The sequence below is a fragment of the Salmo trutta genome, chromosome 6 (genome assembly GCF_901001165.1).
Source record: "Salmo trutta chromosome 6, fSalTru1.1, whole genome shotgun sequence".
NCBI classification, from domain to species: domain Eukaryota; kingdom Metazoa; phylum Chordata; class Actinopteri; order Salmoniformes; family Salmonidae; genus Salmo; species Salmo trutta.
Window position 1 is genome coordinate 19,327,062 of NC_042962.1, and position 13,188 is coordinate 19,340,249.

Below are 13,188 nucleotides of genomic sequence, written 5' to 3' on the forward strand. Positions count from 1 at the left end.
GCATACCCCTACCAGCATATACACACTATCTTTATAACGTATAATGTACATAACATCCCTGAAACAGAGCTGATGGCCCATCCTGCAGGAAAATATGCCCCCTTGTAATTTACTATGTCAGTGAGACTCTTGAGCGATATGATGTTACACACACTGTGATGCGCTCAAACATTAAAATAAATGCCGGTTTGGTCTTGATAGGTCATACAAGTCAGGTATTTTGAATTAAGAGATGTTTTTATTTATTTAATTAATAATCTAGTAATTCATTGAAGCTTAATGTTAGTGGAGAGAAGCTTCCGACATTTGGCCATCATCCAAACATACACATACATTTTCTGGAGCTGTGGAGAATTTTCATGGTCTCCTGGCTAAGCTTAGGATAGTCACTATTAATGCCTCTTGGTTACTTTTTTTCGTGGTTGTGTCTGTTCCTTGACAAAGTTAAGGGATATTAAGGGATCATTCTAAAATATTTTCAAAAGATAATACTGCCAGGTGGAGTGCGACACAGAGAGAAAGAAACTGTTGGGGTTTAAATCACAAATACGAATGTATAGACACATCATAACACATGATCATAAGCACTATAGTTCTCTTGGTATCTTTTTGAGTTTCCATGTACCAAATTGGTGTATCCCTTGATCACAGTGAACTCATTAGTGTCTTTTATACTGAAGAAAATGGGATTTTCCTTAGATCTGTTGTATTACAGTAGTTTTGATTAGTGGCATTTTATTGAGGGGAGCAAACCTCATTCAAGTCTAGTCCATTTTGCCCCCACCCAGTGCTGGGTAGAGTAGCACATTAGACGACAGTGGTGCTACTGAGCTGATCCATCTGATACAGTAGATGTGGTGTCACCCACCGGCACGCCAGGCAGGGAGCAGGGCTTTTATGAATCCCAAGTCTTCTCTCATCAGAGATTAAATCGATAGCATCTGCCCCGCACGTCTCTGAGTTGTCAGGGAGATATCTTATGACTTGCACTTATTTAAAAAAGAAAGAAAGAAAAAGGAGAAACAGTAATATTCTGAGGCCCCCTGTGTGAAATCAATCATTCATGGGAAACTTTCTCATTGGATGTGTCTCGTGTGGATGGTGTGGTGTGTGTGTCTGCCATTGTGTGTGCATGTGTGCAAGTGCATGCCCCCAAGACTTTCAATGTGTGTCAAAGTTAACACTGAAAAAATACCTTATAGTTGAAGGAGCGCTAAATGAATGAGTAGTCTCATCAGTTATGGATCAAGGCTTCTTTAGAAATGCTACATTTATATGTAGGGCTAATAAAATATGTGCATTACTGAGATAAAACGTTATTTCTACAGAAGTGTATCGTAAGCAATGCTACAATTGTCATTGATTTTGTTTTGATATTTATGTCATTTCCCCCCTAGTAAATGTAACATTACGTCTAGAATACTATCCTATGTATTTGATATAATTTAGAGTTCTGAATTTTCATTACAAATTGAAATAGAGCAGCCAAACATATGTGGTCTTATTTCTCCAACAGGCACTGCAGTTATTTTCATATTCAAAAAAGGCATATATTAAATCCCATTGCCAGTGCACTGACACACATAGCAACAATCTTGTAGAGCCTGTACCTCTATATAATAGATGCAAGCAGCAGCTCTCTCATGTTTGTGACACTTCTATTTGGTTATCCTCAATATCTTTCATCAAAACTGCCTGTTAACAGTAGATTTGGATGGAGAGAAGTAGTGTGGGTTATTGATAGCTTGCATGTAAGAACAGGGAATTGCTATTTTTTATTAGAGGCGAAGAACTGGAGGACAGCCAGACTATTTAGGTAAATCAAAGATATGATTCAAAGACAAGATCTTTGAGAGCTGCCGCCATTATGCAAATGTAGATTGAAAAAAGGCTTTCATAACCTCAAAGCTATTGCAGCGAAATTGTTAAAACTGTGTTTACGACGTAAAGGGACTTACTTGTGAATTTTACAGTTAATTTATGGTATCACTAAAATTCATAAGTGCAGCAATGAATATACAGGACTCCAGCCTAATAAGTGTCTCTATTTGACAATTTGTAACGGGCGTTCAACAGTGAGGAAGGTATGTAGAAAAGCTTGTACAATATATTACATAAACACAAATAGAAGCCTACAGAACTCTTGGTGGGTGGGTCCTATGCAGAGTAGAGGTCCTATGCAAACACACTTACTCCACATTTTTATGCGTCCCAGCGTTGATCCTCTCCCTCTAATATAAATGTGATCCTTGTGTGCAAAAAAATGTTTTTACCCACACCTCTTCATTTAGCCCCACCGAGTAATACAAGTAAAGCAATTTAGATTGGGGATAGTCTGTGAAATATTCAAGCCAGGAGAATGATTTCAGGTTAAGAAAGCAACTTGGTGGGGTGTACCTGTTTTATTAGAAACACCCCTTGAGGTGCTGGATTCCCATAAATTCTAGCAGAGCAGCTTTGATGCCCATAGGTCAGCGATTGCTAATAAGAAGTCAATGGGACACGGGTTAAGTTATTTTCCTTCTCTGCCTTCACTCGGCCCAAACCGACCGGGTTCTCCCAACCGCCGACCCCAGAGCATTTAGAGGGGTATTGTCTTTGAAATTCCAGGTACTTCTCGCTTGTACAGTTTCTCATTAGTTCCTTTTGAACACAAGTAACATATGGCAATCGTATTTAAGAGATTGCCTGGTGTGACCTTTCGCGGCATGCTAATTAGGCCCCAGAGCTCCACTGGGCCCCGGCGAGCCGCGCTCATGTGAACGGACTGACCGGCCAGGGCTTATCAGGTAGCAGACGCTGGCTCTCTGGCCAGCCTCAACAGTGTGGCTTTCAAAATTAACATTTTGCTTCATATGCTTCTAATAAACACTGACCTCCACCAACCTGCCGCTCCACCACTCCCACCTTCCTCCTCCTCTCTCACTCTCTCTCACTCTCTCTCGCTCTTCTGGCGTAGTTTCCACAGGAAATGGGCGTGCCCGAAATTACTTTGACCCAGCGCTGGTGCAGGAAACCAACCCAAGGCGGTGTGGGATGGCGGAGGTCGGCACAGAAGATGAGCTGGAATTAAGTATGCCATTTCTCATCATAATAGTTCTCCTCAGTTCATTAAAGTGAGGTGAGAAAGATCACTCATTGCCAGCCGGTTTCTGACGGCAGGGGCGGTACTATGTAAATACATTTACTACTGATGGTCCACTAGATGGCTCATACATAGGACAGTGTGTTAGTTTCCAGCTCGTTGTCATTGATGAAGGTCACGTATCATTGGTCAGTTTCATTTCGCTCCATCTTTTCTTGCACTCCCATCAAATAACAGACACCAGACAGAGCCATATCAATAGTTGCACTCCCCCCCATGCCTATTAAAACCATGCTCTTGGGAGTCAAGTAATATGCATGTTATAATGAAACATGGCTATTAACAGAGGAGCCATTTCACCTGTATCTTTTGGATATCACTGCCTTGTAATATCAAAGGAGTCCTAAAGCCCAATCCCATCAAATGATGACAATCAACCTAAGAGGCATATTCCTGCTCCTTTTTCATTACCTTTGTAGAAATGTTATTCCCTACCTGACCATTCGCTATTACCCCATGAATGAGAATGTTTTGCATGTTTGCATATATATTGACTAGCCTTGACAATTTTAATGTAATTTCAAGCACACATATATGTAATTTCAAGCACACATGTATTTATACTGAACAAAAATATAAATGCAACTTGCAACAATTTCAAAGATTTTACTGAGTTACGGTTCATATAAAGAAATCAGTCAATTGAAATACATTCGTTAAGCCCTAATCTATGGATTTCACATGACTGGGATTACACATAGGCATATGTTGGTCACAGATACCTTTTAAAAAAAAGGTAGGGGCGTGGATCAGAAAACCAGTCATTATCTGGTATGACCACCATTTGCTTCATGCAGCGCGACATTTCCTTCACATAGAGTTGATCAGACTGTTGATTGTGGCCTGTAGAATGTTGTCTCACTCCTCTTCAATTAATGTGCGAAGTTTCTGGATATTGGCTGGAACTGGAACACGCTGTTGTACACGTCGATCCAGAGCATCCCAAACATGCTCAATGGGTGAAATGTCTGAGTGTGCAGGCCATGGAAGAACTGGGACATTTTCAGCTTCCAGGAATTGTGTACAGATCCTTGTGATGTGGGGTTGTGCGTTATCATGCTGAAACATGATGTGATGGCGGCAGATGAACAGCACAAAAATGGGCCTCAGGATCTCGTCACGGTATCTCTGTGCTTTCAAATTGCCATCGATAAAATGCAATTGTATTTGTTGTCCATAGCTTATGCCTGCCCATACCCAAACCCCTCCGCCACCATTGAGCACACTGTTCACAAAGTTGACATAAGCAAATCACTCGCCCACACGATGCCATACACGTAGTCTACAGTTGTGAGGCCGGTTGGACGTACTGCAAAATTCTCTAAAACAACGTTGGAGGCTACTTATGGTAGATAAATTAAAATTAAATTATCTGGCAACAGCTCTGGTGGACATTCCTGCAGTCAGCATGACAATTGCATGCTCCCTCAACTTGAGACATCTGTGGCATTCAGCACAAGGTGCACCTCTGTAATGGTCATGCTGTTTAATCAGCTTCTTGGTATGCAACACCTGTAAGATAGATGGATTATCTTGGCAAAGGAGAAATGCTCACTAACAGGGATGTAAACACGTTTAAGCTTAAAACTTGAGAGAAATAAGCTATTTGTGTCACACCCTGATCTGTTCCACCTGTCCTTGTTATTGTCTTCACCCCCTCCAGGTGACGCTTGTTTTCCCCAGTGTATTTATCCCTGTGTTTCCGTTCTCTGTGCCAGTTCGTCTTGTATGTTCTAAGTCGACCAGCATTTTACCCGCCTGCCTGACCATTCCGCCTGCCTTGACCTCGAGCCTGTCTGCCACTCTGTACCTCCTGGGCTCTGAACTGGTTTTGACCTTTTGCCTGTCCACGACCATTCTTTCTAGCCTACTCATTTTTGGATTATTAAACATCTTAAACTCCAACCATCTGCCTCCTGTGTCTACATGTGGGTCTCGCCTGGTGTCATGATAATTTGTGCATATGGAAAACTTCTGGGATCTTTTATTTCAGCTCATGAAACATGAACAACACTTTACATGTTGTGTTTATATTGTTGTTCAGTATAGTTACATTTACATTTTAGTCATTTAGCAGACACTCTTATCCAGAGCGACTTACAGTAGTGAATGCATACATTTCATAAAAAAATTAAAAATGACGTACTGGTCCCCCGTGGGAACCGAACCCACAACCCTGGCGTTGCAAACACCATGCTCCACCAACTGATTTGAAAAAGAAGCGAGCAATTCTGAGTTGAAGTAATAGTTATCAGGAGATTGTGACATTTTATGTGACATTATTTGTTTGATTTGTAGAAATAATGAACCAAGATGAAAAGGGCCTATATCAGAAAATGGCTGAAATGCTGGACGCTGACGACGACACAACCATCATAGAGTTACCAGGTATGTTCTCAACATTCCGTACCCTAAAAACACATGTAAAACAAATTCCAAAATGATTCAACTGCAACTATAGAGTCAATATGCAGGCAACTGCTCAATCGAAAACATGCTGTCTATTTTCAGACAGAACAAAGAAGAACACTTTAAAGGGACACAGAGTAGAAGGACTTGTTCCTAGCTTTCCAGGCACAGGCCTATTGTGGTGCAGTAGGCGTGCCTTTTTCCATTAACAGAAGACTCATTTGAATATGTACCCAAACAGGGGGAAACTGGGGTTGGTTTAAGCTGGCATTGTTCTGGGGGGGAGACAAGACAGTCGCACCGGCTCCTGTTGACATGACGCATCTCTGTTGTAATTCCAGTGCAGAAGTGATGGGCTTAGACCTGCTCGAACATGGAAGAATTTTGCCTGCTTGTATTATTCGGCATTGTCATGGATTTAGCTGTAGCAGTGAGATTAGCAGGCCCTTCCATTGTCTCAGAATGTACATGAAATCCGAAAAAAAAGTAAAGAGGATCTTGGATTAACAGTTTTATGCAATAGGCACAGGCAGAGCCCTTCTCTCGCTTGCACTGCGAGCGCCCAACAGCATCGACTGCCAGAGCTCTCCGGTAAACCACAATAGACTTCAAGACAATCACCTTATGCTTTTCTATGGATGCCTCCCACCGATATAGGCCGCAGCCTGACTAGGCAGGCTCTCTCTCTCCTCCTGATCCTGATGCATTGTGACTGGAGCAGGGTTTTCTCTTTCTCTTACAGTCGTGCACAAAGCACACGCACAACAAAACGAGGAGAAAGAAACAGAACATTAATGAAATGGACAAGGTCCAGTACAAGTCATTTCAGGAGGGATTCCTGGATAAATCCCCCGCAGTGCGGTTGTCATCTCATCTGTTTACTTCTTGAAATATTTTATCTCTTTGGTTGACAAAGAAGAAAATAATCACTTTAGCCATTGATTGGCTTCATCTGATTCACACATTGGACTGCACACGTTGACTTTACCTACAAGGGGCGATAACAATACCTCATAATCACTATTAACGTGGCAATGCAGTAGCGTAGAAGATACGTTTGACTGTTGAATCCATCCTCTATTTGTAACTGAAAACTATCTAGCTTTGATAAAGGCATAGTTCTACTCTTGTTACTTCTCAACGATGACCAGAGCACAGAAGCCAGCATTCTCAGCCCAGCTGGATATTACCACACAATAAACTCCCTCAGAATTTTGAGACCAAACTTAGAAACATCGATACATGGTGGGTAGAGTGGCAGTTTCTATCTTGGAGCTGTCACAGTGTTGAGTCTGTTTGTTGACCTCAGACTTTTTATGGAGAAAGTGCTGCGTCAGTGGCCTCTTGAAAAGCTAGCTAAGCTAATCCACCGGCAACAATTCATTGATGTACTGTAGGAGACTTGCTGTAGCACTGGTGGTGATTTAGTGATGGACATTAGTCAAGGCTTCGCCTTATATCCAGTTCCACACTGAATGCATACTATTATAACATGTAATTGACATGGACATAGATGGTCAGTGGAGTGTAAGATGTGAGTTTGTCCTGCTTTTTTGCCGGTGCTTATAAGAAATAATGTTTCAGACAAGTGAATTTTTCAGATGGCCGGTACTTTGCATGTGAAATCTAAACTGTCTACTACTGTGCATATAGTATGTGTGTGCGTGCATGTGTGTTGTGTATGTGTGTGTGTGTGTGTGTGTCTTAACTCCACACACTCCCCTGTGTGTCCAGGTATGGCGCTAGCCCACAGGGAGGAGGCAGAGGTGTGGAAGGTGAGGGCCGGTGATCCAGCGCTGCGTGTCGGTGCCGGTGCTGCAGGCCGTGGGCGCTTCATGGCGGCAGTGGAAGAAGGGGAAGAAGAGGTGATCCCCCGCTACGCCCAGCAGCTGAGGGAGCGCGTGCTGCCTGACATGATCACGCTTGGCAGCCTTTCAGTGGAACAGGTCAGAGCCACAAAGAGAAATATCTATGTCATCTCCTATATTCACCAGCACATGAGCCATGTCCATTACACACTTCGCCTAATGGACAACACTGGGTGCTTTGCTTCCTGCCCACCCGCCCCTCACAGACATTTCTGTCTGTGTTGTGCTTCCTTTTTTTTTTTAAATGATTTTTTTAGTGGCCCTTTTAAAAGTTGCCCATTTGGTTCCTAATGTAGTTGATGTAACTTTCAGATGCACTGAACTCTTTTTATGGAACTTTAATGAATTGTAAGTTTCTTAAAGCCCATTCGATTCATCTCGATCCCAGATTTGCCTAATTGATCGTATCATACATTGTGTGTGAAAATAGGATATCGTCCAAACTATTAATTTGTTAGCATTTGTTGTTTTTGTGATTATTCATTATTATGCATTTGTCATTGAAGCCTGGATTTCCGCCTTGGTTTGTCAACCATCTCTTTTCAGGAAAAATAGAGCGTGACAATTTTTTCTCCCCACTGCTTGTTTTGGGAGAAGGGGATTTTGTGAAATAGCGTAAAGATCTGAAGAAGCTTATGAAATGAGTGTTGATACTCCATCAGTCAAAAAATGGGGTGAAAACAGGAGCATGGGGTTTTCATTGTTCAGCGCTATTGAGGTAGCCAAACCCAAAAATGAACGCATATCTAAACAGAAAATAAAAAACTATCCAGTATATTTATAGCTGTAATCTGACTTGAAAAGGAAGAAGAATTAAGGAGTTCCAAATTAACACCAAGAATATGGAAGGAAAGTGAAAAATGGATAGATCTTGTGATGGTAAGACTTGAGTCATCGTTTCATGTCTTGATAATCAGTTCCATCTACGTAATACTGTATACTAGCGGGGTTCAGTGTTTTATGCTATCATAATGTGTATTCACTCCCCAACTGTTTTGTGCCCACTTCTCATTGAAAGAACATTAGGCTATGCACCGGAGATTTCCTCATCTATTTTGAAGTAATAGGACTTTTTTCTCCCGTTTGTTACACACAAAAGCTTTCATGGTTGCTCGCGAGACGCTGTCATTTAACAGTGTCAATGCGACTGAATAGCGGTGTAAACTTGCTGACTGAATGGTACCGGCTGGAAGGATTCATCAACCCGTTACATGTCTGTAGGCTCCAGGCTGGCTGCTATTGATTGCCTGCAGATTGCATTACCACGTTGTTTCAGAGTTAGATGCTGTGTACTTAATTCACACTACACCTCCCTATCACAAAGCTCGGCCAAACTAAGGGTGCGTCTGAAACCCTATTCTCTAGCACACTACTTTTGACCATGGCCTACATAGGGTGCCATTTTGGATGCAGCCTAAGTGTGTGATTTTATTTTTGGCAGGATACACATCTTCAAAGAGGAGGGATGTCTCAGGAAAATGAGTGGGTGAGGAAGAAAAGACTAATGTCCTTCTTAAGGGGAAATGCAAAGGTACTTTGCTGTGTCCATAAAGGGAAAGATTACTTTGTGCTATGTAAAATTATATTTCCTGAAGTAGTATTGTTAGTATTACTGGTATGATTTGAATACATTGTGCCAGGTTCGCTGAGAGGCATTTTAATCTCCTTCCTCTTACTGTGTCGTAGAGTTGTACATGTAATCGAAGCTGTTATAGTAATAAAAGCCAGAGAAATCTCAGTGAAGTGGTTGTAGTTCAAGTCATGCACTACTTCATCAGTATCACGTCTTCATGCTTTTGTTTTGTGAGTCTATTTCTTTTTACTGGCTGCAAAATGCCCATGTTGACAAAAAGTTGGCTCATTCTTTCAAAGGAACCCCAGGCCCAGTCACACAGAGACTGTGACCAACAGGAGAGGATACTGCAAGACAGGCTGTATGTAGCGTTCCAACGGTATGTTTCCACTAATGTTACATAAATGAAATAAGCATTCATTTTACAGAATGTTCACCATATTTATTTAGCTGCCATTTGAGAAAACATGTAATGTGATTGTAACCTATATGGGCTCTATATTGCAATGCATTGTCTGCGCTGCTGCATTGTGGGTAAATGGCTGCGAGGCATGAAAATCTGCCCGTGTCACTGGACTCAGAGGAGCATCAGTTTGTGTTCCATCCATATCAGTCTGGAATCATGCATCTCCTCCCTCAGCCCAAAGGCTATAATAGCATGTAGAGGTTTTTTAGTAATTATGGCTGACCATCCGGCCTGACATTATACAGAAAAAATCAAGAGAATCTACATGAGCCTGTTGTGCTCACTGTTTACTATGGGTGTTGGTTTGGACACCATGCCTGTCAGATGAATACCGTTTGAGTTTAGCAACGATGACCTTCTCCGCGCAGCCTTGGCCCTTGCAAATTCCTTCTGATATCATTGGTGGGTGGCTATTAGACATGAGAGGTTTTAATACACATCACCTAGGGCTACATTTTCTGAGATTCAATGAGAAATGATCTCCTATTCTCTAGAATGGGAACTGGATGCCAAGCTGACTTTCTTTTTTTTAATGTGTAATTTATTTCCTTTCACTGTTTTTGATTTAACAGTAATTTCATTAGGGAGAGGGCCCCATTCTGCTGCATTGTTAACTGACGAAAGCACATGTAATACTTTTGATCGGGCGAGCAGAAAATAAAGTTGGTGGCTGGCTTTGATGCCGCACCGATGAGCATTTATTTGCTGAATTATTCTTACTTTAAAGCCATCTTATCCACTTTAGCAGGCGGGCCTATGATATTGTTTTATTTTGAGGAATTAAGAGAGGTGGCTGGGAGACGGAGCGTAGCAGCAGTTTATTACATTACCCCAGATAAGATTGAAAGGCCAAGCGGGCTGAGGAGAGAGAGAGAGAAAGGGAGGGAGGGGGAAAAAAGTGGAAAGTGTTTGTTGTTGCGTTATTAGATTCTCCGCTGTTGGCTACAAAGTGGGAACAAGAGAGCACAATATGCAGGTGGCTGGTTAACAGGGTTACCACTTGTGTTTCGCAGCGCAGAGAGCCAGTTGCTGAAGGCGCTGAGGGAGCGCAAAGGTGAAGTGATCGCCAAATACGGCGAGATGACAGAAGCCTCCTCCGCAGCAGAATCACCGTGGGCCAGGGAGCCGGGCCTCGGCTGGCAGGTAGGATCTGTTAACCCAGCCATTATCAGACACAAACACAGGAAGTAACATGGCACATCAACAGGAAGTACCACTTCTATATCGGAGGCTTATTTCCACCAGGGTTCAACCATAGAAGAAATGATGATATCTCGCAAAATATGTTTATGTGGCCCGAGAAACAGATAGAGAAATGTTTTTTTTAAAGTCAAGTGATGTAATTATATGAAATCCTTGCTGCCGTGAATGGAATCTGTCAGCAGAGTCTCTTTTGCAAGCACACTCATGCACGCGTGAGCATACTCGCACGCGCGCACACACACACACACACATAAAAGGCTTCCCTGTGTTTACCATGGAACACTGGGAAAAACCGCCGTCTCTCTTTCTCCTTTATTTAGGATGTTTTTCATCCCCCAATGTGTAAAAAGCCGTCTGGTGTCTTAAGGAAAGTAGAAAGGGAAAGAAGGGAGAGTGAGGAGGAAGGAGCAGCATCAGGCAGCAGCCTTAGCATCCGTAGGAGTGTGCTGTTGTTAGGCTAGGGATGAGGCTGCTCTGCCACCATGCAGGCTTAGAGATGTAATGAATCTTCTATCAGCCCTTCCTGCCAGGGTGACAACTCGCTTTGAGGAAGGTTGTAAATGTGGGAGAGATTGTGGTATAATTCCTCAGACTGGCATTTCTGCCCCCCAGTCACCATTCGATTATCTCCCAAATTGCTGTGTTTCAGAGAGATAAAGATTTTTTATGGCTTGCTGACTTGAAACAACCGGCACAGCCAGGAAAAGCAATGGCCAACCTGCCATGCATAGTAATTCCATTGGTAAATGACAAAATCTTTGTTTATATGACATTTCCAAAATTACTGCGGCAGATGAATCTAAAATATAAAATGTCACATTTGGCATGCAAAACTATGAAAATATATTTCTGTGCAAAATTCATGGAGGCATTTAATTTAGAACGTGTTTAATAACTAAGTCTGCCTGCATCAGTAATCCTGCCTGGAGGTCCCAAAAAGATTGTCATATTTATTCACTCGTTTTCTCCCCCCCCCCCTTTCCTTCATTCCGAAGCCAACATTTTTAAGGGTAAATGTTCATTGTTAATTAAGATTTACTAATTAAAATGAAAATAATTAACGAGAAAGCTTAATCTCCGAATATTAGGCTATACTTAGAAAGAAAATATGTTTTTGTATGTGGCATTTCCTGTGTATTAAAGAGTTCAATTTGTGGAGCAGTCAATGTAGGAACCTTGAAAAGATGTTTCGGCGAAGGACGCGATGCGTGCCAAAAGAAGCTGCTGAGGATCCGTGGCTGAATGCTTTGATCTCATCTGTAGGAGTGGTGTAATGTTATGGCACTTTAGGCACAACTAAGGCTCCGGGCAAACAAACCACCTTCTGATATGGAAAATTGGCTCACTTTGCCTTTTACCTTCCCGGATGTCTTGACTTTCCGCCATACATGTACCGGTCCATGCATGAGAGACAAATAATAACAATCTCTAAAGACACATATAGTGAAAAATTAACACTGTTGTGCTGTGAAGTTTTTATTTATTTTTATTGTTCTTTTTCTACCCCCTTTCTTTCTCCCTCAGCAGTGTGGGGGCTTAGAGCCCTAACCTCCTGGATGTGCGATGTGTGGGCTAAACCGCTTTACCACCAATTATACTAATTTCACTTCTGCCTAAATTGTTTTGTGTTGTGGCGTATGCAAAGATGCTCAGCGAGGAGATTGCGGGGCATAACGGCAGGGCTCGTCACACACCCTCTGAGGGTGGCTTTGCGCTGGGCACTGCCAGGCACAGGCACGCACGTGGCGCTGGGTGTGTATCTGTTTGTGTGTGTGTGTGTGTGTGTGTGTGTGTGTGTGTGTGTGTGTGTGTGTGTGTGTGTGTGTGTGTGTGTGTGTGTGTGTGTGTGTGTGTGTGTGTGTGTGTGTGTGTGTGTGTTCCAAATGGTTAATATGGGCCTTTAACAGTCAAAAAGCAACACTGCCAGGCACACATTGCTGGGTAGGTGCCACCAGTATACACCGTTTATGTAGAGTGGCAACAGTCAGAGAGCGGAACATGCAAATTGAGTGAAGTAGAATCTCCAGAGGATTTTTTTGAATATAGTAGATGGTTTAAGATTAGGTGACTGTGTGTTGAACTGTCATCCCTGTACATTTCCATAAGTATTCAGACCCTTTACTCCGTACTTTGTTGAAGCACCTATGGCAGTGGTTACAGCCTTGAGTCTTCTAGGATATGATGCTACAAGCTTGGTACACTGGTATTTGGGGAGTTTCTCCCATTCTTCTCAAGCTCTGTCAGGTTGAATGGGGAACGTCTCTACACAGTTATTTTCAGGTCTCTCCAGAGATATTTGATTGGGTTCAAGTCCGGGCTCTGGCTGGGGCACACAAGGACGTTCAGACACTTGTCCCCAAGCCATTCCTGCGTTGTCTTGGCTGTGTGCTTAGGGTCGTTGTCCTGCTGGAAGTTGAACCTTTGCCCCAGTCTGAGTTCCTGAGCGCTCTGGAGCAGGTTTTCATCAAGGATCTCTTTGTACTTTGCTCCGTTCATCTTTGCCTCAATCCGGACTAGTCTCCCA

General features: G+C 42.5%; 1 protein-coding gene across 7 annotated transcripts in view; it reads left to right on the top strand.

Moving 5' to 3' along the window:
* Window positions 1-13,188, top strand: part of ofcc1 (orofacial cleft 1 candidate 1) — a 167,502-nt gene that overhangs the window by 10,238 nt on the left and 144,076 nt on the right. For 6 of the 7 annotated variants that reach the window (XR_003878713.1, XM_029755618.1, XM_029755623.1 and 3 more), the window contains 6 exons: window positions 2,960-3,073; window positions 5,444-5,533; window positions 7,289-7,500; window positions 8,864-8,953; window positions 9,295-9,374; window positions 10,475-10,604. Coding sequence is in view for 6 of the 7 variants with exons in the window: in XM_029755618.1 (XP_029611478.1) it covers window positions 2,960-3,073; window positions 5,444-5,533; window positions 7,289-7,500; window positions 8,864-8,953; window positions 9,295-9,374; window positions 10,475-10,604 (716 nt within the window). In the remaining variant the exon portion in view is untranslated. The remainder of the gene's footprint in view (window positions 1-2,959; window positions 3,074-5,443; window positions 5,534-7,288; window positions 7,501-8,863; window positions 8,954-9,294; window positions 9,375-10,474; window positions 10,605-13,188) is intronic. The other variant, XM_029755621.1, reaches the window with a different exon arrangement.